This window comes from Talpa europaea (genome assembly GCF_964194135.1).
Source record: "Talpa europaea genome assembly, chromosome: 11".
In the NCBI taxonomy this organism is placed as follows: domain Eukaryota; kingdom Metazoa; phylum Chordata; class Mammalia; order Eulipotyphla; family Talpidae; genus Talpa; species Talpa europaea.
In genome coordinates, this window is record NC_140078.1 from 17312775 (window position 1) to 17340485 (window position 27711).

The 27711-nt window shown below is 51.8% G+C and overlaps 1 protein-coding gene across 2 annotated transcripts; it reads left to right on the forward strand.

Moving 5' to 3' along the window:
* RSPO4 (R-spondin 4) lies at window positions 1-27711 on the forward strand (the record flags this gene model as incomplete). 2 transcript variants are annotated; one of them, XM_084247453.1, is made up of 5 exons in its annotated part: window positions 1-79; window positions 23947-24135; window positions 24770-24910; window positions 26107-26292; window positions 27555-27711. In XM_084247453.1, 5 exons carry the CDS (start codon window positions 1-3, stop codon window positions 27656-27658), a joined length of 699 nt encoding a protein of 232 aa, XP_084103579.1. In that variant the 3' UTR covers window positions 27659-27711. The 2 variants fall into 2 exon arrangements, with proteins under 2 accessions (XP_084103579.1, XP_084103580.1); XM_084247454.1 differs by lacking the exon at window positions 26107-26292.

Genomic DNA, 27711 nt, shown 5'->3' on the forward strand with positions numbered 1-27711 from the left:
ATGCGGGCGCCACTCTGCCTGTTGCTGCTGGTCGCCCACGCCGTGGACATGCTCCCTGTGCATCGAAGGAAGAAGCAAGGTACCGGGGCAGCCGGGTAGGGTGGCCCTGACGTGCAGCGAGGCAGCCAGGGGGCTCCTGAGCCACTTGCCAGATGGGCAATTGACTCCCCCAGATAGTTGTCAGCCCCACTTTCCAGATGGAGCGCCCCAGCCCTCAGGGCGCCCGCACCCACTGAGCAAGCAGGACCAAGGGAGCCCTTGAAGGAGGGAAAGAACTGGTAGGGTTCTCTCTCTGCCCCTGCTAGCCGTTCTGGCAGCACTGCTGGAAGGCTGACGCGGGGCAGAGATAAGGAGCCTCCGATGCCAGGGTGAAGGGCACAGGGTCTAGGGGGTCAGAAGAGCTTGGAAGTCATGCCAGGCATTTATGCTGAGCCAGGAGGGGACATAAATAACCCCGGGCTAGGTGTGCAGAAGTCCTGTCCCACCACCACCCCCTCGCACCCAGTCCCTCACCTGGAGAAGGCAGCGCTCCTCATGGGCCTCCCTCTGGGAGGGCATGAGGTGCTGTAAGTTCAGGGACACCCGAGGCCTGAGCACAGCTCCATTTATTCTGGGAAAGACCTGAGAGAAGTCCAGTCTCTCCAAGAAACTGTTTTTCCATCTGATCTCTTAGGGCCGCTCAGAGATGGTCCAATGTCTAGAGGAGGAGGGAGTAGGATCAAAACGAGGTGGGTGGGAATTGTATGGGGACTATAACCAAGACGAAAGTGCATACATTGTGCAAAAATGAAAAATGATGTAAAAAATATATAAAATAAAAAAAAAAGATAGAAATGTACCTGGGGCACAAAGCCAGAGTTCGCGCACCCTCACCTTGGGTCCTTGCCACAGCCCCTTGCTGTGAGAATCACAATGTGCTCGCGGAGTGGGCTTGAGGCTGTCCCTGCAGAGTGGGAGGTGGCAGAGCTGTGGGTCCGAAGAGAATGAGCCAGTGAACAAGTCTCCTGCCTGAGCTGGTCAGCCCTTCAGCCTCCAGGCACCAGCCTGAGGACCCACACACTTGGGGTCCCCACCACATCCTCAGGACATAGGGTCATGCCATTTTGTCAAACCAGGTGTCAAGGCTCAGACAGGCTGAATGACGGTGCTAAGTTGTCCAGCAGGTGGATGGAAGACTCAGTGCTTTCTTCCTTCCCAACTGCCGTGTCTAGGAAAGCCTTCATGGGAACAGAGCAAGAATCTGCCTCTGGGGGCTGCTAGGTCACTTGTGTGAAAAGCCCCTTAGGGACACCTGGAGTGGAAAGGGAAGCTGAGAGGGGCTGGGGCGAGTCAGCAGGTGGGGTTGGGTGGGGCAGGGAGATGGGACTGAAGGGTTGCAACCCCCAGTGTGACTGGACAGAGTCACCTCCGGGCAGAAGTGGGTGGGCTTCAGATGAACGGGGGACCTCTTGGTAGAGTAGGTAAGTGCATGGGCTCTTAACCTGTCTGGGTTCAAATCCCGGCTTCCCCTTTTACCAGCTGAGTGACTTTGGGTAAATCACTTTGCCTCTCTGAGCCTTGGGATACCCATTTGAGGGTCTTTCAGAAGATGTCCAAGGTCTTTCTCAGTTCTAAAAAGACCCAAAAATAAAAATGTAAACTTTATCCTCATTGATTCCTCTTTAAACAGGAATCATAATCCTAAGTAGTCAACTCCCAGGGCAGATGTGGGGAAGACTGATGAGTTAGTCTGTGTTAACTGAGTAGCAGAGCACACAGGCTCCTCGCAGGCACTTGCAAGTATTAGTCATCCTCACTTCCTGTCCATTGTGTCCTTGGCTACACACCACAGCGGAGCAGAGGAAGGGGGAGATGCTTATTTTTTGGATGAGGATGAGTTCAGGAGAGGGACACTGATTTGTGCAAGGTTTGCCGTGGGTACATGGCAAGCGGCCTGGAACCCCACTCCATCTAACGGGATGCTGAGTTGTCTCCTGAGCTGTGTTCTTCTTCTCAGAGCCTCAGTTTCCCCAACTGTAAGGAGCTGGTTTGGAAGATCTTTTAAGATGCTTGAGAGAGAGAGAGAGAATAAGGAGAAAGAAAAATTCCATCCCCAGTTCACCTCCACTTGCCTTGGTGCTCCAGTGAGGAGGTTGGGCATAGCTGTTCCTGATACTGCCCAGTTTGCTAAGGGGGCTCTCAGCACCCCTCCCCATGGTAATCTCTTGCATCTGGGACACACACATGCCCTGTCCAGCATCTCTAGATGCCTTAGATTGCATCTGTCAATCAAAACCACTGGAGAGAACCTTGGGTTTCAGTTCCACCCCAGCCCTTTTGTACCCTGTGACCTTGGGTGAGTGGATTCCCCCTGCCACTCACAGCCTTGGTTACCCCATTGGCACTGAACTAGGGGGTGGGGGTACAATAACCCTTCTGTAGCCTCTTCTGCAAGGTCATAGGAGTCCTGGCCAAGCAGGTTTGGAAAAGGACGGTTTTAGCAGATTCCTGGACTGTGGGGCCCATGGGCGCTCTCCTGGTGTGGAGGTGGGACTAGAGGGTAGCATCTATTCCAGACTGCACATCACAGACCATAAGACAACTGCTTGGAAACATCCACCTGAGATCCCCAAGGCTCTCACCTGCTTGGACATTCTGGTCTAACTATGGCAGGAGGATGTAATATGAGGGGGCCTGGGTATAAGGAGAAAGACACTGCATCACTCAGCCTTCTACTTGTTCACATAGCAAGTGTTACAGCCTCTGTGCTGTGAACCTTGGGGGTGCCACGGTGCGCAGACCTCGGGTCTGCCCCTTAGGGGCTACCAGTATGGAGTGCAGTCCCTGTCCTGCCCCTCCTCGGCCTCCCTCCCTTGCTGTTAGCGCCGTTGGCCCCAGCCTTCGGCTTGCTCTGCAGCGTCCAGGGGAGAGACACACTCCACCCAGCAGCCTGCACTCTGAGCTTCACCCTTGGGACCCCGTACCCACAGACCCAGCTTCCTCAGGCTCCAGCGTCACTGGTTTTGATGAAACCCAATTTCTCTGTTTCTAAGACAAGAAAGAATGAAAGAAAAGGCTTGAGAAAGGTTCTTGGATCTCAAGTGTCTCTTACAAAACAACATTTTGATTAATTAAGTGCAAATGAATCAGAACCAGATGGGGACATTTCTCTTGAAACAATCTGGGGTATCCTGGCATTGGGTCAGTTGGTCAGAGCGAGGGGGCCCTGGTTTGTGCCCCCCATCCCAATATGGAGCCTCATTCAGGCAAGGAGAAGACAGGCCATGATTGAATTTCCCTAAGTCCAGGCTGGGGAGGGAGCTTGGTGGAGGGGAGAGCCCCCACAGTCACATGGTGCTTTTAGCTCCTTCTAGAACTGAGACAGCATGGAGCAGAGGCAGGAATTCTGGGATCCAGAAAGTCCTGGGTTCAAATCCTGAGCTAGTTGTATGACCTTGGGCAGGCTATATGCCTTCTCTGATCCATGGCTCCATATTCATGAGAAGGGGGTACTCCTGCACTTACCTCTTTGGTGGTTGGGCAGAAGGCAACCACCCTCCCTCTGACAGCTGAGTGGGATGCTCCTTGGACTTGGGAGGTGGAGAGGGGAGTCTCATCTGGGTTGAATTCCCCTCCCTCCTCTCTTTGCCAGGGAGCACCTGCTCCCTTGGCCCATGGTTGGAGTGAATACAGAAATTCTCAGTAAGTTGCAAAGCCTGTGTGACTGCTGGGCACACAGTTCTGTCCCCCGTGCACAGTCTTTGGGATCCTGCCAGCAGGTGGCAGAGATAGGGGAGGCCTAGGGTTTCTTGTCCCCAGGTCAGAGCCTTGGCAGGGCACTGACAAGTGGTGCTCCAGTCAACCCTGGTGTCCAGGGGAAGATGCACAAGAGGAGGGGTGTTTGCTGCATGTCGAGGGCTTGGGAGTGGAGCTGGGCGTCAGTTGGATGCTGCCTTGGGCAAGTCTTTCTGCCTCTCTGGATCTGAGACTCTTCATAAAATACAGGCTGGTTGAAAAGAGGAAAGCAGGCCACTTTGCACATAGTAGGTGCTCAATAAAGTGAGCTCTGCACCCTCCTGTGCCTCCGCAGCTTCTTCTGCAGACAAACCCAGTCTCTAGGGAGATGCTGGTTTTACCTCACACTCCCCATCCCTGCATGGAACCCACCTCCCTCTCCTGTGGACGGGAACCACCCCCTCTGCCCAGCCATCAAAGGAGACCCTTGAGGCCACTTGGTGAGGGCCAGGCGTGTGCCAAGAGCTCTGCTTATGGGTTGGAACCCTCGCTGTGGCACAGCCCTATGAATACTCATTTTCCAGGTAAAGGGACTGAGGCTCAGAAAGGAACGGTGACCTGCCCGGGAACATAGAGCAGCCAAGCTGGGATGTGCACCAGAGCTTTGGAGCCTCCCAAACTGCATAGAAATGGAAATGAATCCTGTTAGTGACTTGCTGAGAGCTGCAAGGCTGAGGCAGCAGAGGAGAAGAGGCATCTCATCAGAGGAGTAGGATTTAGGATTTTGTCAGAAGTGGCAGCTGGGTCAGGGCTGGGGACCCCAGGAGGGAGAGGGGAAGGTTTGGTCAGGTAGGAAGGAGCCACGAAGGAGCCACGGGGCTGTGTGGCCAGAGGAAGTGGAGACTCCATTATAGATGGGGCCAGAGTCCAGTGTGGACTCGGATACCACTTGCCTGTCACCATGGTCACGAAGAAATATTTATTGAGCCCCTCCTCTGGGCTTGGCTCTGGACCAGGTGTTGACAAGGACGGCAGAGATGTGCCCCGCGTCTCCTGGAGATGCAGGAACATCCATCAGGACCCCGTGCTCGTGCTCAGCACAGCCTGGAGAGGCGGGTTGGTGAGGGCCCAGGTGCAGTGGAGGAATCTGGGGCTCACAGGGACTTGACTAATGGGTCACGTGGATAAGGTGACCTTATTATTTTACTCCCATGCCTCTTCTTGTCCATGTGTCAGTCTCTGTTTATTCACCCATCTTTCCATCTAGTGAAAAAACAGAGCTGCAAAGGTTTTCAAACTTAGGTTTGCAAACCATCAGCAGATCACAGAAATGTATTTAATAAGTGCAGTCAGCATTTGAGTGAAACAGAAATGGGATCAGCAAACTGTTTTTTAAAGGGCCAGAGAGTACATATTTTAGGTTTTTCAAGCCACATATGATCTGTCAAATATTCTTATTTGATTTGTGGTGATTGTGTATATGAGCGGGTGAATGTGCACACGTGTTTAATCATGCATGTGTGCGCACAGGGATATGGGAATGGAAGTGTGTGAATGAGTGTGTACTAGTGTGTACATGGTGTACTGTGCATGTGCTGATATAAAAAAATAATTTGTACATTGTCCAAAAAGCACGGCGCCCACAGAACCAGCTATTCCCAAGGCAGCCCTTGTGATATCTCCAAGGGCGAGCTCCAAGAGGGCCCCTATGTCATGGTGGGGACTCGGGCCCAGTGGGTCGCACAGCAGTCGCCATGTGAACCCAGGGAGTCTGCCTCTGGAGCTCCAGTCGCTACACCAAATTATCTCAACAAGCAGTAATCACCCAGACCTGTTTTGGGGGCCTTTGGTTCAGATGCTTGTTTCTGATGACCCTGAATCTGAAGACCGCGTCCTTCCCGAGACGTCGGGATGTCGACCCCCAAAGGAGGGATAATCCATGCAAGCTCTCAGTGTCCTCCTGCATCAGCCCCCCCGCCGGGCAGTCAGTGTGCACCGGATGCGCATCTCCCTGCCCTGGTTTCCCTCCTCGCCTCTAGAAGAGGAAGGCCGGTTCGGAGAGGGAAACTGGCTCGTCCAAGGTCGCATCGCAAATATGTGTGTGACCAGGGTCTGCCTGACTCCAGAACCATGGAAGCAAATCCTGCCCCCTCTAGAATTCTCTAGAAAACCCACCGAATGCTGCCATTGACCACCCTCTCACTACGCAGCACTTCATCGGGTGCACTTTCATTTCAGTTCAACTTCCACTTTCTGCCTGGAGCTCGGGAGAAGGGTTATAGAAGAATGGCGTGTTAGGGCTGAAAAGGCCAGCTGAGACCTTTGCAACCCAGACTTGAGAAATTGGGAGCTCAAGCATAGTCAGCCATCTGGGGGTGGATGTGAGGGTGCAGGAGACATGGAGCATGAGGGAAGGCAGCCTGTTCCACAGCCTGAAAGTCAGGTTTGGAGCTTCCCTGCGTGACTTGGGAATACTCCGTCCGCTTTGCCTTCCTTGCAGGTCTGGTACAAAGGTCAGACAAGGGGACGGCGTCCAGAGGCGCTCCTAGCCCTGAGGCTGTCCGCTGAGGTGTCTTAATAACCAGTGACCAGCCGGGCTCGGGGGCCTCGGGCTTTACCTGAGTGCCACGGAGGGTCTGTGGCTTGGCTGTGAGGTTCCATGAGAGGGATCTGGCTGCGGCCTGGGCTGGACACAGCCACCCTGGCCTGATGCCCGCCCTGTCCTCGGACCTTGGGCATGTCCTTCCCCCGGGCCCCTGGACCTGGAGCACATTCTCCACCTTTATATCTACACACACGTGTATTCCTGGGAACACATTCTTTCTCTTTAAAAAGTCACTTTGATTTGGCTGGATGCTGAGCATTTACTCTCTACCAAATGTTACCTGTAGTATTTTATCTCACTCCGGGCTCTGTTCTAAGTACTTGTATAGGTGAATTGATTAAATTCTCCCAATAAACCTATGAGGTGGGCACTATTATTTTTGCATTTTATAGATGCAAAAACTGAGACAGAGAGAGGTTAATTTTCCCTGCATCATTAGTACCAAGATGCAAACCCTTCCCAGTTCCATAGCCCAAGCTCTAGCCAACGAGCTCAGTGCCCTCTCAGCCTGCTGTGATGCTCACATCAACCCTGCGAGGGGAACGTTCTCCCTATTTTATAGAGGAAACTGAGTTAGAGGAGATGAACCCCCTGCTGGTGCAAGGGGTTAAGCACCGCACTATGAAGCTATCCACAGCCTCTACGGCACGAGTTCGATCCCTGGCCGGCCAGGGAGCAACCCACGTGGCGCAGCAGACCTCTCCTGTCTCGTCCGCTGCTCCCCTCAGCAGTGTACTTTGGTCAATCTGCCTGTTCTGTTTGTCACTCTGTCTCTGGTGAATCCTCTCACCCACTGCATCTCTGGCCTATACCCCAGCTCTTGTATGCATAAATAAATAAATCTTTTTTAAAAAGAGAGATGAAAGTTAGTTGAAGCATATGAAACTGCCACTTTCATATGTCAAAAATAGCCAAATAATAGAAATTTCATTTACTGCTTGGCATTTTACAGCTTGGCAAAACCAGAATTTAAACCTAAGCAACTGATTTCAAACCTTGGGTGCATGAACACCCTTCCTACCCTTCTCCCAGTTCACCCACATAATAGTCCACTCAGGGATGTGATCTCACTATTCTGTAGTGAAAAGCTCAGAGAGGGCAATTGACTTGCCAAGGGCACACAGCGAGGACAGGGAGAGGTTGGGATATGGCCCCAGATCTCCATGGCTAGCACCCCCTTTCTTAGCCCTGTGTAACTTAGCACCACCGAGGACACATGTCCTCAGCCCCACTCTCGGGAATTCCTCCAGTTCCCATAGGCAAATGGTCTGGTTCTCACCGCTGATGGGTCAGGCTAACTCCTCTTAGGCACTGCTGCCCCAGGCGCAGCCACCACTGCCTGGGATGCTTTCTTACAGTGATGCCGACTGATTCATAGGGCCCTGCTCTGTGACCCATTGCGGGTATGTGTGGGGGTTCTGTTTTACCAGCTCAAAAGAAAGGCATTCCCCAGCCTGGGGGACCCAGACCACATGGGGCAACCACTCCCTTTTGCCAGAAGCCTCCACTTTCTCTGAAGCCTGACAGTGGTGCCCACATCCGCAGGGGTGGAGACACACAGAGAAGGAATGTCACAACGGCCCTTCCGGAGCCCGCGCTGGAGTTGGCACAGCTGTCTCTAGCAAGGCCCAGATGAGCAGCGGGAGGCCGGCCGGCTGTCACGAAGGCTGAGTGCTCCCACTCACAAGCTGAGTGGCCGTGGACAGGTCATCTCCTCCTCCTGCGCCTCTGTTGGCTGATTTACGAAAAGGCTATGAAACGCCATTCAAGCACATAGCGAGTACTTAGTCGGTGACTTTTACGTGTCCAGTCCCAGGCAGGGAGGGTGGGATTGGGGCTGTGACAGGTCTAGGCTTAGCTCCCAGCTCTGCTACTGCCATGCTTGGGGGAAAATATTTCACTCCCAAATTTCGGTGTCCATACAGTGGGGGCAATAATAGCATCTGCATCAGACAGTTGTCTTGAAGATCAAGATTATGCATGTAACCCACAAATTGTCATAATGAGCATGCATCATGGGGGAGTGGGTTCTTTCTAGTGTCCAGACTCTTCCAGTCTTATGTTAGACAAGCTTCTGCCTCTGTTTAAAAGTCCTCAGCAAAGCTAGCCCACCAAAGAAGGTCACTTTGAGGAGCTGAATTTCAGGGAACAGGGTGATACTAAATGCTGTGTGACTATGGCACAGTGACTTGCTGTCTCTGAGCCTCTGTACACTCCTTTGTAAAAGTGGACCTCAGAGGAGAGCAGTGAGGAATGGATAGGGGGTGTGTGTGTGTGTGTGTGTGTGTGTGTGTGTGTGGTGTCTGCATATTATAAGTGTACAAACGATGCGATGGCTATTTGTGAATGAGCTCATGGCGGGGCCTGATGTCCTAACCTCTGGCCATACAGGCTGGAAAAAGTCAGTCAGATGCTGCCTTTTGGACATGCTTTCCTTCCTTCCCGTACCCCAATTGCTCCCCTTCTGGCAGACATTTGCGCCAATCAGACTCCTTAATTGATAGCACATTAGTAACATCAATCGCACAAGATTTGTCCCCATTTTGAATTATTTTTTCTTCCTTTATTTTTCAAATCGTTAAGAAGTGCTGATTTTTTCTTTTTACTCTTAAAATTCATTTCACTTACTTGGAAAATTTTATCCTTACTTTATTTAAACATTTTAAAGTATTTTTCATTTTAATGTAACATTTAAATTTACAAATGTATTTTTATTTCACTTGTACATTTTATTTTTCTAATTTATTTTTATTTTTTATGTTACCTTATTTCATTTTAAAGTATGAATGTATTTTATGGTTTTATTCATTTTAATTATTTTTAAAGAAAAATAACAAAGCAAAAACATGTCCTTTATATAGTTTCGGGTCTTTATATAGCCTAATCTTTAATCCATTTGCATTGATTTTTGTGCATGGCGTTAGAGAGACTGTTCTCTGGTCTTGGACACAGGGCTGTTCCGTTTTCCCAACATCACTTGTTGAAGAAATTTTCCTTTCTCTGTTGTTGGACATGGCTCCTTGCTCATAAACGCAGTGTTTATTCGATTTCTATTTCTCTTAATTTAAACTTTTTTGGGGGAATATCTTAAATGTTTCATCCTTACTCTACAGGTTACCTAGACCACTTTTGATTAAGAAAACTATAGAGTTAGTTACTGACAAGCAAACACCAGGCAGTGGCACTTGCACATTTTCCACGATCCTGCCTTTCGGGGTGTCTGAATGCACTGCTTGGGGTCTCTGCTTACACTTGCTGGAATCAATCATGGCAGATTTTAGGCCATGGGTCGCTTTTTCCCATATTTCTTCGTAAATTCTCCGGCATTCTTACAGAATGTGCCCTGGCCCTTAGAGTATGCTGTAGCTACATTGGCCTGAAGAGGGGGCTCCTGCTGGGGGCGGCTCACCGGCGCTGCGAGGGACAGCACTTGGGCAGTTTGGGATGCTGGTTTCCAGTTGTCAGCACAAATTACTAGCAGACAGATCTGCCCCCTTTTATCAATGTGCAGGTGATAGATCTTTGCTTTAAATGTGATTTTCGTGGTTTGAATGGGCACTGCTGGGAACGGGAGGGTTGCCGGGAACTACAATATAAGCCCTTGCCAGGCAATAAATGAGCTTCATCAACCTGGATGTTACTGGAGTTTTTCATTCCATATTTGTGAATTTCTTCAAGCTCTCTCATCAGCCTCCTGCTGACTGCCCCCTGGGATCTGGTGCTGCTGCTTTCCCAGAATCTTATTTAAAATTTTTTTGTTACTTTTTTTTTCTCATTTTTTATTAGATCTTACTTTTATCTTGACCCCCTTTTTATTGGACTGTCTAAGTTTTTTCTTAGAAAAACTTTCTTTATTACCTAATGCTAGTCCCCTATTGATTCTGACCTGAAAGACCTTTCTTCTGACACCTGTCTGACTTTGGATATTCTTTGGAGAATAGAAATTGTTATTTATGATATTGTTCGTGTGGCCAAATCCCTTGAGTTTTTTTTACTGGGGGGGAGGGGAGGTTCTTCTCCCTTATAGTCGGGGCTTTTCGATCTTATAAAATGTTCTTATAAGAAGGTCTTATAAGTAGGGTATGAGCCCAGATTCTCTATTCCTCCATTGGACCCCTGTTCCATGAGTGAGTCTCCCTAGAAGTGATGGGGGTTCCAGATGCGGCATCCTCAGTGCTTCCCCAGGACACCACTGGACTCTCAAATGCAGGCAGCTCGTCTGTTCACCCTTGTCCAGCATGTGGCCAGCGCATCCCAGCTAGCAATGTCTGTTCACCATTTGCTGTCTGCTGACCCTGTCCTGGGGGGTTCCGGACTGATGGAGGCGGCAGGCCCAATGGAGTGAGTTCTAATGTCAGAGCGGGAGACATGTCATCTGGACGCCCGCTGCCCGCGGAGACACGTGAAGGCAGCTTGAACGGCACCCCCCTGAGGCTTGGGGTCCTCCCAGGGCTGAGATTCCCCAGCCAGTGAGTGAAATTTTCCTAGGACTGCTTTGGCTACTTGGTTTCAATCTGTGGATCCTCTTATTCTCTTGCATCACCCCACCCCACCCCCAAACAGGCTTCACTGGAGGTCTGGGGGCTGCTCAAGAGTCCCACCCACAGCACATGCCAGTCCAGACTAAAATAAGTTGTTCAGAGCGCTTGCCTCTCTCCTCACAGACGGCTCAGGCTCCGTGTCTGGTGGGCCCTGAGAGACTGTGGCTTTCAGTGGCACTTCTGTGCTCCGAGAGTGCTGGCGAGCAGGAACCAGCAGAACAGAGCAGCCCCCAGCAGTTGGGAGCTTGGGCTTGGGTTTGCTTCTCACCTGACTCCTTGCTGTGAGTTCTTGGGTCAACCCCTTCCCCTCTCTGAGCCTCTGTTTTCTCATCCATGAACATGGGTAAGCATAGGCCCAGCTTTGTAGGGCAGTGATGGGTTTGAAATGACTTAACACAAGGACCCGGGTAGGTCAGGACCGAGCTGGCTACAACCAACCTCAGGGCAGTCCCAGATCCCCCCGTTTGAGGCCCTGGTCCCTGAGAGGAGCTGCCAAAGCCCGCAGACACAGCATCTCTAGCCATGGCTGCCTGTTTGACTTCAGTCCCTACTCGTGGTTTCAACTGGGCAAAAATTATTATGCCCATTTTACAGTTGAGGAAACAGAGGCCTGTGACGGGGATGCCGGATTTCCAGGTCCCTCCCACTGCTGGGGTTTTAGTTTAGTGGAAACGGTGCCCCAGGGACAGGAGGGGTTTCCAGGTCCATCCTGTTCCTCAAAGCTCCCACCGCCACCTGTTGCCCCTCTTACACTCAACTCCTCCCCGCTGGCGTCATGCCACTTATTGAACACCTACTAAGTGCCAGGTGTTTTGTGTACATGGCCCACAACCTTAGGAGAATGATAGCCATTTTACAGAAGACCCAGGTGGATGAATTCAGTTGTCCAGGTTCCCACACTGGTAGGCACTAGGGCAGACCCCAGGCTGAGACTCAGAGGCCAGGGCTCATTTTCATGTGTTAACCAGGACAGAGCACAGGCTGAGGATGGCTTCCATTTGTTGAGTACTTGGCATATGAGCTGGGCACACACTCGGCGCAGTGCAGACTGTTACCTCCCTTTAATCTCCAGCAGCCCTTCGAGAACATCATTCCTGTTGGTGCTGAGCTCTGAGAGGTCAAGGACTTTCCAGGGTCAAGGTGGCAGAGCTGGGATTCCAGCCCGTTGTGGGCTCCTGCCTGCCTGGTGCTGTCTTCCACCCCACGACCCAGCGCAGGACAGTTGGCTGGGGGCCTGGCCTGGACCCATGTCACTGTGACTCACGGTGTAGTCTCCGCTTTGAGAGTGACTTAGGAACCTCCCACAAAGGCCCCCAGGTTTCACCCCAGATTCAGGGAGCACAAGTGGAGGGAACAGAGCAAGTACCTCAGCCTAGTGCCCTGTGAAAGTCAAGGAGAAACAGCAGGTCAATGGGTCTCAACCTGAAGCCATGACAGCGAGGGCCGTGGGTGAGGAGGCCGTGAGTAGACCAAGCCATGGGGGTCTCTTTAGAGCTGAGGACAGCTGGCCCGCTGAGGTCTGCTGAGCACCACCGCATGCTGTGCTGTAGACCAGGCCATTCACCTTTCAATTTTCATAACAACCCACAGGGAAAGCTGGCCTGTCCTCCCTACCTGCTCCTCTCGGTCTCCAGCCTTGTCAAGACCACAGGCTTCTGCTCCCACCTCCCACCCCACCCCTAGAGTCCATTCCCATCAGCCTCAGAGGCTGCTTTCCAGAAGGCAGACTCCGAGGCGTGCACCCCACAGCGCCTTCCCTTCTTGGTTCCAGGAAAATCCGGCCCATTCGAACTCCTTCCGAGCCCTCGCTCCCTGCTCTGGCCCCATCCACCCTTTGACCTCCCCCCACCCCCCAATGCTGGCCTCACTGCTCTCTTCCATGCCAAGATCTTTCCAGCCTCTGGGCCTCTGTACTTGCTGGTCCCTCTGCCAGGAATCCTTGTCCTGTGTGCCTCAGCGAGGTCTTCCTGGGTGGCCCCAGCCGTGCCTGCCATCCCTGCTGACTTCCATCACTCCCTGTCACTGTCTCAAATCATCTCTCTCGTGTAGGGACAAACTTCATGAGGGAAGGACTGTCTTGTTCACTGATGAGTCCACTTTGCCTAGGACAGAGGGCATGGAGGAGGCCCTCAATAAATATTCATGGAAGGGATTAGCCTTCGAGGGGCAAGTGACTATCTCCATTTACATATGCACAAACTGAGGGTAAAATGTCCGGGGATTTGGCAGCAGGTTGTCTGATCCCCAACCTCGGGCTGTCTGGTCTACACCTCCTGGTGAGCAGCACTGATCTGGAGCCCCGTCTGTGGTGAGGGAGGGGTGACTAGGAGAATGTGTCTCTTGGAACAGCAAGGTTCCCGCCATCCTCAGCCCTGGAGCAGGTGCGGTGACAGGGGTCAGGGGCCAGGCTGTGCAGGCCAGGCAGGGAGGGCCAGCTGGCCAGAGATAAAGAACCAAAGGCACAATGCAGAGGCTGGATTTCAACCCTGCCCTTCGGGGACCTACTATGTATCTCTGAACAAGGGCCTGTCCCCCCTGAGCCTCGGGGCATCCCTATATTACTACAGACTTGAAATTTTAACAGACACTGCCCCACTCCCCTTCTCATGGGGAAGGCAGACTGCTGTCAGTCTTTGACAGTTTGCCACCTGGTAGGTCACAGTAATATTTCATTATTATGTTGATCTTCATTTTGAAAGTAATCATCGAGTAGGATAGCTCTTCACATGGTTACGTTTGTCTTCTATGAACTGCTTGCATTATCTGTGTCCATTCCCCACCCCACCTTGTTCCTGCTCTTGCTGATTTCTAGGAGCTCTTTGTACACTAAGGATGGTAGCCCTTGGCTCCCTTTGTATCTAACTGGCTTAGTGATCACACTGGACGTGTACCAGGGGGTTACAAACGTGACACATGCTTTCTTCCCTTCTAACACTCTGTTAAAGCTCCAAAACTCAATCCTTAATAACTTTGGGCAGATCTCAGCGTTTTCTGGTATTGAAAAGCTTAGTCCAGTGCTCAACTTTAAAAACAGATCTGAGTCAAACCTCTTTCCTCCTGGTCCCTTTGATCTTTCCTCTGGGGAGGTGTGGCGAGCTCTCTCACACCCTCTCTTCCCTGATCAGAGGAGGGAGTGCCAACGGGGACTACTATGTCTTACTCCTTTGATGCTACTTGCTTCTCTGGTGCAGCACTGAGTGATGACACTCGAGGGCCCATCCCCAGCCAGCAGCAGGGAGTGGGGTCAGATCTAAGTGTCCTGGTGCCTCCTCCAGGCCCGCTGTGTGCGGCTGGTGCCCTAACTATAGCACTGTTCTGGTTTCATGGGGCAGGAACATGGGCTTGAACTCTTCCGATCTTCCCAGCTCCCCCTACCTGTGGTCCCATACAGGGCCTCTTGCCCCTTTGGGGTGGGAATCTGCAGCTTGGACCAAGTTCAGCTGACTCCTTCAGTGTCCACGTGACTCGCAGAGAATCTGCCAAATGGTGGCAGCGCGTGCTTACCCCCTCTGCGTCTCTTGTTCATTCTCCCTTCACCATCATTCAACATGGGAAGGACCAGCCAGCGTGTGTCTAATCAGGGCAAGAAATGCCCATTTCCTTCCGGTGGCCTCCACGCTTGGAGGTCGCCTCACCCCCTGGGGTTTAAGGAGTTCTGCCACCCCACCTGGGTTTAAGGAGTGGGGAAGTGCCCTGTCCTGCCTCCACGCCTTCTTAGATCTTCTTCAGACATTTACCTCCACCTGCTGGGGAGGCCGGGGAGGCTGGGGAGTGAAAGGTGTGAAGCCATTGGTTCCCATCATGAAATCCTGGAGTGGGCCTCGGCCCCATTTCATACTCCTGAGGCAGTTTTCTTTAGAACAAGGTGGCAGAGGAGGGGGGCGGTTCTCAGACCTATCTCAGCAAGATAAGCCCTGTTCATTCATTCATTCATTCATTCAACTAGCCATCACAGTGCTCCAGTGTGCCCCAGCCCCGTGAATAACGCTGGGAGCCCAGGGCGAGCAAGTCAGAGCGCCTGGGAAATTGACCCTCCTAATCTCGTGTCATTTCATGTATCCCTCAAAAATGTTCTATAGGTTTGTGATCTGTCTTTTAACAAACACATCAAACAAAAAGAAGCAGTTTTTGGTTTCTGATCTACATCTTGATGTTTCTGGAGTCTAGAAGAGGCCCTGGTCCATTGCAGGCATTCAAAAAAATACCTGCCGGGTGCATGGATGGATGCGTGGATTTACAGATATTAATTTTAACTGTCCATTTGACAGATGGAAAAAACTGAGGCCCAGAGATAGGGCAGAACTTGCTTGAGGACCCACAGAACTGGGATAAGATCTGGGGCTCTTTCCCATCTGCTGGGATTGAGTTGGGGGCTGGATGCTGGAAGGGAAAAGACAGACCCAGTACAGGGTCCTGATGATGCTCATCCTCTGCCTGGTGTGGTCTCATCCTCTGACTGGAGGCTCAAACTAGATTCCAACCTCACGTCACCCCTGGGAACCTCTGGATCCCCAGAGTGCTGGCTAGAGGACGGGTCCTATCCCTGGCCAGTGCTGAGGTCAGACTCCAGCCTGCTCCAGCCAGCCCTGACCCTTATAACCCGCTTCCTTCCCTGACACAGCCCCAGGGCCCGATGGCAGACCCAGTGCTCCCTTCGGGCTAATTTTATGAGGCGAGGGGTACCTGCTCAGTCAGATGAATCCGAGTCAGATTCAACTGAGGGCTTTCCAACCCTCCTTAGAACATTCTCCCATCTTCCCTGGAATCCTAGAACCCATATCCTCCCCAGGGCTCTTGGGGGCCTCCTGGTTTGAACCAGTAGGTGTGGCCTCCCCCACCTGGTGTCTGGTCCTGATCTCTGGGTGGGGGGATATATCCCACCAGGGTCCTGACTGCTGCAACACCCTCCTTCTCAGCCAAAGTGGAAGCTGTCACAGCCTCCAAAGAGCCATGAGAGGCCTCCACATGATGAAGAGCCCCAAGGAGTCATCAGCTCCCTGGGGTGGGGGCGGGGAGGAATTAGCAGCTAGCATCACTGCCCCCAGGATCACCAACACTTTTTTTTTTAAGGTTTATTTATTTATTTATACATGCACTGGGTACAATCAGAAGCGCCGGGAGGGTGAGAGAATTCACCAGAGCCAGAGCGGGGAGCAGAGCAGGCAGAAGGACTGAAGTACACTGCTGAGGGGAGCAGCGGGCGGCAGGAGAGGTCTGCGCGCCATGTGGGACCCTCCTCCGGTGGCCCGGGAGCAGCGGGCAGCTTTGCAACCCAGCGCTCAACCGCTGCGCCACCGGGGAGGCCCTGATCACCAACACTTTATCCCAGGGCTCAGGGTGCCTGCAGCAAGCAAGGCAGACTTGGGATCAGAGTGGCGAGACACCTGTCCAAAGTCACACAGCCGCAACCCCACAGTAGTACCCCTGTCTGAGTCCCGTCCACACCCCACCAGCACTTGAACACCTGCTGTGTACCAGGCACTTAATCTGCCAAGTCCTGGGGCTGCAGCTGTGTGCAGGCTGGACACACTGTTCCTTAGGGAGATTCACATGTATGTGGCAGGGAGTTCCTGTGAGAGATGCCATTTTGAGCATTCAGTCCTCAAAATAACCCCCTGGTTGGTACAGAAGAAGAAACCGAGGCACATAGCATTTCAGCAACTTGTTCAAGGCCACACACACAAACACACACACACACACACACACACACAGGAAACCTGTCCCTCTAGCACAAACAGGAAAGGAATGGTCATCCTCTCAATATTTTATCAAAGGAATGGCACCCTTACACACCTGGCACTTTCATAGTTTTACAGACAGGATGGTGGCAAGATAACCTTTACACTATCTCACCTACTTGACAACATAACAACAGTTTTACACAAGAGTCAATTTTGTGACCTTTTTGACAGTTTCCCACTCTGGACAGCTTCGTGATAATGCTAGGTTCACAGATAACGGGGATAATGCTAGGTTCTCTGGGGAGGTGGGTCCTGGAGAAGCCGCTAGTGGTGCGATCACCTCCCTGGTCCCGGTTTCAAGCCCCATCCCATGCTCCCTTCCCCTGTGCAGCTCACCACGAGATGAGCACCCAGTAACAAATGGTGATTTTCTGAAGGTCACTGGTGGCTGCTCTGTGCCCCAGAAACTCACCAGGAACACAAATGCACCTGCTCTTAATGAGTGCTAGGGAAGGGGACAGTCCTGGTAGACCTGAAGGGGATGACCCTTGTGGATGAAGCGTGTTCAGGAAGCGGGAAGAGCAGGTGCAAAGGCCCTGTGGTGTGAGTGGTCTTGGTATATTTGAGGAAGAGCAAGGAAGAGGTCAGCATGTTTGGAACAGGGGGAGTGATGGAGAGTTGGGGGAGAATGTGGCAGCCGCAGAGGTGAATTCAAAAGTGGAACGGACCAATTTGTAGTGGATCACATGTGGGCTATGAGGGCAAGAAAAGAGGCAGGATGACTCAAGGGGTGTGGACATGAGTAGAGTAGCTATTGGCTGAGATGGACAGGAAATTCCGTTTTGGAGGATAAAGGATAAAAACTTCCATTCAGGGTACGCGCTTACTAGTACTACATTTTGAGGCTCTTAGCCACCACCTCTTAGATGCCATGTGTTGACATCTTAGCAGGGGTCTGCGATCTGCTTCTTGCCCAAGCTCCCTCGCTGCCACCAACTCACATGTTTTCTACTCGCCTCTCTTAAGAACCTTCTCCCTTCTTACAAAAACCAGCCCTACTTCTGTCCTCACCTCTGTCTCCCCAGAAAACCATCCCCGGAGACTCCAGTCTCCAAAGCCAGCTCCAGCCTGCCTCGTGCTTGGCTTGGCCCTAGGCTTTGCTGCGCAGGCTTCCCCAGCTGGCTTCGCAATGTGTGAGCCCGGCCTCCAGCGAGGTTACACAACAGGCTTTGAGAACATTTGTTAAGCCATCATTCATTTGTTCATTCATTCATTCAGGACATAGTGGGCACCTGCAATATACAAGGCTGTGGAAGTTTGGAGAACACACCAAGCTGAGCCCCAACCTTCAAGGGAGCTCCTCTGGGTGGCTCCCATGAATCTCCCATGAATCGCCCATGAAATCAAGTAATAAAATAGTGCTCCCACTCATCTACCGTGAGCTGTGCTGCACACTGCCCTGATGTGCTCAAGCCTTGCTCCCCAATGCCTGGGAGGTGGTGCTACTATCATCCTGCTTTGCAGCAGACGAGACAAGGAGTCAAAGTAATGAGTCACTTACCTAAGCTCACCTGGCCAGGAGGTGGTGGTTCATCATTCCCCAAAGTCTTATCGCCTTGGTGTTCCGCTGAACACGAGGCTCTAGGTACCCCCTGCCTAGGTACGGAGAAGGATCTGGGGTCCTGGACACCTCTAGATCTACTCCCGCTCCCCACATATGCCTCCCCAGGAGTCTCCACACCAGGAATCATGTCTAGGGCTCACTCCTTGCTGGGGATGGTGCAATCTGCCCCCCAGGCAGGAATGTGCCCGGGGCTCTGCTGAGCCGGCCTCCTGTGGCAGTGGCTGCCTCCCATATGTGGCGGTCTGAGTAGGCAGGCCAGGGCCAGATGTTGTTTATTTCCCTTGGTCATTGGTGACATGCGTCCCCCACTGCCAGGCGGGGGTCTGGATGTGCTGCCCAGCACTCTCTGCGTGGGGCCCCCCTACGAGGTTCTGGATCCTTCCCAAGGACAGAGCAGGGCCCGGGGCAGAGCCTGGCCCTCTTTCGAGTGCACTGCCTTGGGGTAGGGGCAGTGGGAAGTGGTCTCCTTCTCTCTTTCCCTGCTCTTACCCTAGGGAGCCCATCAAGACAGCTGTGTTAGATCCTCAGTCTACCATGACACATGATGCTCTCATGCCAGACTCTTCCCTGGGCACACCCCAATTATGAAGAAACTCTACCCCAAAAGTGTTGACATCAAAATAAAAAGTTCTGCGCTGATTGGCGGCGCAAGTCAAAGGCTGTCAACACCCCTGGGGTCATCATGGTGGTGAGAGCAATACTCCCGAGACCCTAGACCCTCGTTAAGGGGCAGGCCCTGTCCTGTCCTTACAGCAGTACCTGCAAGGTCGGCTGGTGCGATTCCAGTTTTATAGATGGGGACACTGAAGCACAGAGAGGCTCAGGCACTTGCTCAAAATCGTATGGAAGAGGGTAATGAACAAAGCTGGAGTTTGAACCCAAAGCCATCTGCTCTTAACCCTAGCCCACTCAGACCAGTGACCTCTGCCTCACCTGGGAACCTATCAGCAATGCAAATTCTCAGGCTCTGCCCAGACCTACTGAATCAGCCTCTAGAGCAGAGCTGAGCAGCCTAACTAGCCCTCAGGTGAGCGTGCCCAAGTTGAGAACACCCCCACCCCCCACTGGCTTCCAATATGAGTTAGTGAAGTGGGTGTGAGAAGATGTGGTGCTAAACCTTTGCCCCAGTGTCAAGGACAACAAGGGAACAACCAATTGCTGCCTTGCAGGAATGCAGGCCTAGTGTTTGGCAGATAATAAGAATTCAGTTTTCAGCTTTGGGTGTGAGATCTGATTTTAAAAGTATTGGTTATCTGTCCAAATTAGGGTGGTTGTTTTTGTTGGGTATGGAGCGTTTTCCCAGTGCCAGACTCGCTTTGGGCTGCTAAGGAGAGGAAAGTGGGAGAATGGGTAATTTTCAGGGTCCTAGACATCACCTGAATCTTTTGACCCCCTCCTGGAAGCTCTCTGCAGAATGAAGGTGAAGGGAGGTGTGACATTGCAGAGATGGGGCCCTGACTCCAAATCCCCACAGAAAAAAATAGATCACTTGCAAGCAGGAGCCATTGGCTCTTATGGCAGCTAGGTACGTGGGGCCCCTCCCTGGGCAGGGCACCCTGACATTGGGAATGCTTGTTTGAAGAGCACAGGTCACACCCTGATGCCTAGGGCCGAAGCTGCCTCCTCTCTTCTCTGTCCTGAGCTCTTTCTGCCCCGCCCAGAAGGTGAAAGACCGCCTCCCCAGCCCCTGCTGACCACCAGTGGCCCTGCCTCTGTTTGCTCCTCTGTGAAATGGGAGGAGTATCCAGATGTAGGGTTTTGCCCCAGCTTTTCAGATGGGGAAACAGAGGTGAGGGTGTTTGTCTAATTAACTCAGTGCGTGGTGGAGCCAGGATTTGACCCTGGGCCCCTACACCATAACACGTGTCCTTAGACTTCGGAGGGCAAAAAAATGTCATCCACTTCAATAAGCTTCAACTTATGAAGTGTCTGCCATGCACCAGGTCCGAGATTGACATTTTTCCACTTCCCATCTGCTTTCATCACAATAGCTCTGCCAGGTAAGCATCATTACCCCCTTTTATAACTAGAATAAACAAGGCTCAGAGCAGGAAAGTACTTTTCCTGTGATCACACAGCTGCCCCCCTACCCCAAAGCTCATAACCACAAATCCCTTGCACCCGATCTGACTTGGATTAGGGTCTCGGTAACTGTTGAATGAATGAATGGATGGATGGATGAGTGAATGCGTGAGTCACTCAACCCCGGTCTAACGCATTCGTTCAGAGCTCTCATAAGCCTGCATCCCTTTGTAAAGTGCCAAGCCTGATGGACCCCACTGTCATGCTCCATAAAACTGACATCCAAGTCTCAGCTCATCCCTGGGCACTTGGGGAAAGACAAAGTGACTCAGATGTCATGTCAACCCCCTCCAGCTGCTGGAACAACTCAGGGTCATGCTTTTTGGCCTGCTGGCTTTTGATGAGGACAGGATGGTCTTGATTATGGGAGACAATTAAGAGAAATCACATGGGATACCATCTCCTCTGATACCCCCAAGAAAATGTGGGAGGTTGCAGTTAGAACTCAAGTGCTTCTATGTAGAACAGTATATCTGAACTGGAAGAGGGCGAAGTTGAAGCCAGGATCCAGGTGAGGTGTAGAAGGATCCAGGGGTTTTAAGAGTGTGCTCCCTAGAACCCTAGGGTCCCGTGGGTGCCATGGCGGTCAGCCCAGGTGGTGGCACTCCAGGCCCCTCATCTTGCAGGCGCAGAGCTATCCTACCATGATCTGTTTCCTATCTAGCGGGCTGCAGCATTTTGACTGTAAGTTGACACAAGAGGAGCTAGCTCCAGTGAAAGAGTAACTTCCTTTGGAACCCTAGGGTGAGCCAAGCCTTGGGAGGGCTGGAGTCTGAGTTTGGAAGATGGTCAGAAGCTCTGTCTTTTGGGACCAGGAGGTTTCTGCAGACTTTTGTCTTCTGCAGCTGATTTATTTTTCTCTCTCTGCTTCTGTATTAGTCAGGAGTCTTTGGTTGTAAGTGACAGAAAACCTAATTCAAAGTGGCATGAGAACAGAGGAGAATTTATGGAAACACACCCGCCTCACCACCATCACCCAGAGGTGGATCCAGATGCCAGAGTCTCTCTTGACTCAGCTGCCACTGTGTGCCCTCCATTCTTGGGAGACTCTTCTCTCACATGGAATAGCTCTGGTCTCTACCTTCCCAAATCCAAATAGAAGGAAAAGAACATGCACACACACGTGTGTGCACACAAGTGAACTAAAAAAAAAAATAAAGAAATCCTATGACCAATTCTTGTTGAGACATTTGCGGGTATCTGGAGCAATCTCTGCAGTCAAGGGGACCTGATGCTCTGATTTGCCAAACCCAGATCTAGTGCATCTGGCAGAGATGGCTCCACATGAACCACTCTCAAAACCAGAGTGTGGGGGGACAGTGGCTCTGTACGCAAGAGATGGACACCATGGATGCTAGTGCCCACCCAACTTCTCACACATGTACCCCAGAGCAGGCCGCCCTGCCCACCTGCAAATGTCCTCCAGTCCAGGAGCCAGGGCAGACCATTGTCTATTGACCCAGAATCAGGCTTCTCAAGAGAGAAAGTCTAATTGGCGCAGGCTGGATGAGCTTCCTCTGCCCCCCAGTCTGCCCGCCATCCACCCAGGAACAGCACACGCTATGCAGACGTGTTGTCAGGGCAAGTTCTCAGAGGCTGTAAGCAGGGACAAACACTTCCAAAGTGCCTATTACATTTATTTTGAACTTGTTAAAATGCACGTTTTTGGACCCAAAGCAGACACGTCAGCCTTCCTGGGGATTCTTAGCACAGTCAAATCTGAGAAACATCAAGCTTGGATCTTTCTAAAGCAACACTGTACAGACTCTCATTGAGATCACCTGGGGTGGGGCTGGAGGTGAGGGGGATGCTGTTTCTCCTAACAAGTTCTGGAGATGGGATGAAAAACCAGAGACCAGAATTCACAAAGTCAGAGGTGCCGTTCCAACATGGAGACACTAGAGGGCACTGTGGTCGCTGCCAAGACCCAGGACTGCAGGAGCAGAGCCGCCTCTCCTCAAAGACCTGAGGTTGAGAGGTGCTTATTGAGTCTATCCTGTGCATGTGTGTGCACACCACACACACACACACACACACATGGACATGCACAAACACTCCCTGGGGTTTTTTTTTGCCTTCCGCTTATCAAAATATCCTTCTACAAATAGTGCTGTGACCTGAACTGGGGATTCTTTGCTATTTGACTACCTGACTCACCTTGAGGAAGTCTCCACTCCTTCTGGTCTCAGGGACCCCAGTGAAACTGTGAGGGGTTGGGCTGAGGGGTCCCTAACTCTTCCAAGACAGTAACAGTTTGGCTTGCTAGCCCAGTCACTTCAGCGGGCTTCTTCCTTCCCACTGGCAGAGAGGTCCTATAACTGGCAGGTCTCCCCCTGTGGCCCCAGGCTCTGCGTGTCTCTGACAGTCACTTCAGTAAAATGTTGTCATTTTCATTTTTCCCAGACTTTAAGGAATTAAATGTTGCAGACCTAGGTAAAGCTCCCAGTCTTCTTCTCCAAACCCTTCCCCCATTGCTCCCCTCAGAGGTGCCTCCAGCTTGATTTTGAGGTCCCTTATACTTTTAAAACATTTATGTATGATAAATGGTAGAGTATTGTTTTGCAGAGTTTTGAACTTTATGCCAATGGCTTCTTACAATGGGATTCATTGTGCAACCCTCTTTTCTGCTCTCAGCATTGTCTTTGAGATTAATCAACAAGGACACCTGTAACTCTGCCCCAGCCCTTCGCTGTGGCTGGGGTATATGTATGTGCTACATAGCTGTGGCGTGACTGTACCACGGTGCATTTCTGTTCTTTCCACAGACAGGTTTTGGAACTGTTTGTATTAAGTAACGCTGCAGCAAACATATCTGTACGTGCCTCTGTGCGAGTACACAGGAGTTTCTCTAAGTCGTTCATCCTGTAAGTGTGGTCCCTGGAAATCTGGGAAGTGTTTGTATCACCTGGGAATCTGTTGGAACTGCAGCTCCCCAGGCCTCACCCCACATACACTGAATGGGACCTTCTGGGTAGAACCCCGCAATCTCTGCTATAACAAGTTCTCTAGGAGATGGGGGCACTGCCTGAGTTTGAGAACCCCTGGTTTATACTTGCTAACTTGAACTCTGGATGATGGTGATGGTGAGGAGTGGAATTTTGTCCAGAGACTCAGTAGGAGAGTGAAGATCTCCCCTTACCCCCACATCATGTGCAGTTCCCACACACTCAAAAATATGCACTATTTTAGTAAAGATTAAGTTTTTCTGTGAGTGACAGAAAACTCCAAATAACAGCTTAAACAAAACAGTAATTTCTCTTTTGTGTAACAGTCTACAAAGATGGTCCAAGACTGGTACAGCAGTTCTGCTTTCCTCAGGAACCCCAGATTTTTTTTTAATCTTATTTCTCCACCATCCTCAACACATGCTCATGACCCAAAATAGCTGTTTATACTCCAGCCATCACATTCATGTTCCACCAAGTGGGAAGGATGAGAGGAAGACAAAGGGTACACCCGTGCCCTTTAAGATAGCTTCTAGAAGTTGCACACACTGCTTCACCTTATACCCCAGGAGTCAGATTTTGGTCATGTGACCTTATCTACTTGCTAGGGATGCTGGGAAATGTAGTCATTTGTCTGGTGGCCATATATTCAGTTAATATTTTAATGAGAGAGTCTCAGCTGCCAACACATTTATTTTGACCTCTCTCTCTCTCTCTCCCTTCCCCCTGCCTTCTGCTTTGGTCTGACTGGCAGTGGGCACTGGTCTCGGGAGCAACTGCACAGGCTGTGTCATCTGCTCAGAAGAAAACGGCTGCTCCACCTGCCAGCAGAGGCTCTTCCTGTTCATCCGCCGGGAAGGTATCCGCCAGTACGGCAAGTGTGTACATGACTGTCCCTCCGGCTACTTCGGCGTCCGCGGCCAGGAGGTCAACAGATGCAAAAGTACGTGGCTCTTCCTTTGCCTTGCTGGCATTGGCTCCTGGGAACTTCTGGCCCACATCCCACCTTTCAGCTCAGCACAGCCGCAGGGGAAGAAGGTGTATGCTTGAGCTCAGAACTAGACACTGGCTTAGTTTCAGACAGAAACCCTGGGCAAGCCGTTGCCCTCTCTGGTGACAGCGGGAACCTTCCTTTTTCCCTAGTTTGCTGTGTGACTGGGGCATGTTACTCACCTGTGCCTGGCCTAGCTCAGATGGGAAAAGGCGTCCTAAGTCTTAACTCTAATTTTCTCTGTGACCTAGGACTAGCTATGACGATTTCTGCTCCTTCATGGAAATGGAGCAGGGAGTCCTCACCCCCAGCCCAGATTTGCTGTGTGACCTTTAAATCCAAATAAACCTGTTACTTTAGACTTGTCACCTGCCCCCACCGAGCCTCAGTTCAAGTGAGAAAGGGAGTCTTTGAATGCAGCGCAGTTTGATCTTGAATGAGTTTTGACTTCAATGGAGACACTGCATCCTGACCCCAGTGCTACAGATCCTGGGGCTGCTTAGAGGCCCCCCTACCTCAAGCAGCTCCAGAGGGCCCTCTCCCTGGGCAGGTGCCCTCACCAGTGGTGGCTTTGGTTCTATTACAGAATGTGGGGCCACGTGCGAAAGCTGCTTCAGCCAGGACTTCTGCATCCAGTGCAAGAGGCGGTTTTACCTGTACAAGGGAAAGTGTCTGCCCACCTGCCCGCCGGGCACTGCAGCCCAACAGAACACATGGGAATGCCAGGGTGAGTGGGGGCCTCCTTGCCCTGCCTCTTCTCCCTGCTCTGGAGCAGAAGGCCTGGTCAGGGGTGTCAGAACACCTGAAAGAAATCACAGAATATCATGTCATGATTGAGGTCCACCACCACCACGTCAGGTCCATATGGGAATGGAACCATTATAAGCACCATTATTATGATTACTACTATCAACACCAACATCATTATTGTTCCCAAGGGAGGCAGCAGGGTACAGAAGAGCCCTGGTTTTGAAACAAGATTTACCTAGGTTCAAATTCTAGCTCTAAAATTTACCCATCAGTGACCTTAACTAAGTCACTTGAGCAGTCTGTCCCTCAGTTTCTCCAAATGTTAAAAAAATTACAATAGAACTTAGAGCCTCATCACAGATGGGGGTTTATGAGGATTAAATGAATTAATACAATCTAAAGAACTTAATTCAGGAACTGACACACAGTATATGCTCACTATAGGTCATTATTATCACATTTTATTGTCATTTTTGTCACTGCTGTTTTCCTGCCACTTTTCAGACTCCTGTGTGAGCTCCTCTTCTGTGGTCTATCCTATCGTGAGGCTGTTCCCCAGTGTTTTCACTTGAATCACAAAGCACTTTCCACACATTCTCTCTGGGCTCTTGTACAGTTTCTTTCACATCCCTCCTTGAGCAGCAGACTCACACCCGCACCTGTCTGTGACCTCATTTTTCCTCGCAACAGCCCTTCATAGCTTCCACCTGCTACAGTTGATCAATGGCACATGATCAAGTTCAAAAGCCATGTCCAGTCTTGAGGGCCTCTCAGCTCACCTTCTGGCCTTATCTCCAATCCCTCCCCTCCCAAACCTTCACCTTTCCTTGCTACAGCTTTGCACAATTCACCTGTTCCCAGGGCTTTGCACACCTGCCCAGAATATGATTTCTCCCAGCTCTTCCTCCCTCTGCTTCAATGTCATCTCCTCAGGGAAGCCTCCTTCTTTAAAGCCAGACAATTGGTCGCTCTGGCTTCTGGCCCACAGCAGCCGATGCATGCTTTGGGACAGCTCTTTTCCTACGTGTTTATAAATAGCTACTTAAATGTCTCCCCTCTACTCCTTGTAAAAGTTTATGAGTCCCTTGCATGTGGAGATGATGTCTTCAGGGACCAGACCCCCAAAGGACTCACTGCTGGTTGACCCTGTCTGTCTGTCTCTCCACCCCACAGAGGAGTGTGAGCTCGGCCCCTGGGGCAGCTGGAGCCCCTGCACACACAGAAGGAAGACGTGCGGCTCAGCCTGGGGCCTGGAGACCCGGGTGCGAGAGGCTGGCCGGGCTGGGCGGGAGGAGGTGACAACCTGCCAGGTGCTGTCCGAGTCACGGAAATGTCCCATCCAGAGGCCCTGCCCAGGAGGTGAGCACAGCTGGGCGCGTGAGCTGTGGTGGGTGAGCCCGTGGTGACTTCAAGTCCACCTTTACCCACCCCCTCATGTGTGTCAGCAATGATTTCCCTGGTGACCTTCCAAAAGAGGGTCTTCTTTGCTGGGTCAGTCGCTGACACAGCAGGAAGGCTGACCATGTCAGAAGTTCTCAATCCTTTCAAACCCCCACCTCCCTTTGAATAATAAGGATTTTGGAATGCACCCTTTACTATTCTGAAATTGCACAGATTAGTGTTTTTAAATTCTGTCTAGTGCCCTAACTGTAATATAAAAGTGAAGTCAAAGAAAGTTCATCCGGCAGTCCCAGGGCCAGGCTCCTCACCTACTGATAATAATGACAACTTCCGGGAGGAGCATTCCAGGCAGAGAGCACCGCCCAGGATGGGGTGTGGTGGTGGCATGGACCTGCTGTGTTGGGGGGCCAGCGAGGAGGCCAGCGACTGGCATGGGAGGAGGTCGGAGGTCAAGGCACAGCAGGCCAGGAGAACACACATCCCCTGGCTCCCTCAGAGGCCTTCAAACATGGGGGCAAGCAGGCCTGCTGGGACTCTTTCTATTTCTCCCAGCCTCCCAGCCACCAGCACTCAACTCTCTGCCAAAGTTTGCCACCTAGAAGGGCAAGCCCAGGACTGGACACTAGGAGCTCCAGTCCAGGATGGCCCCTGAGCAAGGGAGACCCCTCACTGTGCCAGTCGGGCCATCTGAGAAGTGGGACTAATCAGGTGTTTGTGTCGGAAGCCTGCCCAGCTCCAGGAGGGTCCCCTGCACTGTGGGGCTAAGATTCTTAGTTAGCCTCCTGTTTTCACACAGTGGGAACTGGGTAAGGTCCGGACCAGGGATGCCTGCCTCAAGGGAGCCGTGGGGCTGTCCTGAGTTGAACAGCAGAGAGCACTTGGTGCCGTGGCGGGCCTTGGGAAGCACTAGCTAACTGCTAACTGCTACTGCTGTTGCTATTGCTATTGGGGGTGGGTTGGGGGTGTGGTGCTCCCTGGGGACTGCTGGTCAACCTCCAGGCCTCACAAGCAGATGCCTGGCGTGAGGGGGCAGCCCTCATCGCCTCCTAAGGCACTGAGCGGAGAGTTCAGCTGGAATGAAGTTGACCTGTGGGCCAAACTCCAAAATCGGCACCTGACATGGGGGCGTGGGGCGGAGGGGATACCCTCATCGTCCAGAGTTGAGAGGCCTCCTGCAAACTAAGCAATCTCAGAAACGCCACCATGTGCTCCTGCTGCAGAGAGAAACCCCAACCAGAAGAAGGGCCGGAAAGCCCGGCGCCCGCGCAAGGACAAGAAACTGGACCGGAAGCTGGACGTGAGGCCTGGCCCGCCGCCGGCCTGACCGCGGGGCTGGGCTGCCCCGAGACCACGTCTTGCCGCCTTGCTGCCCTCCAG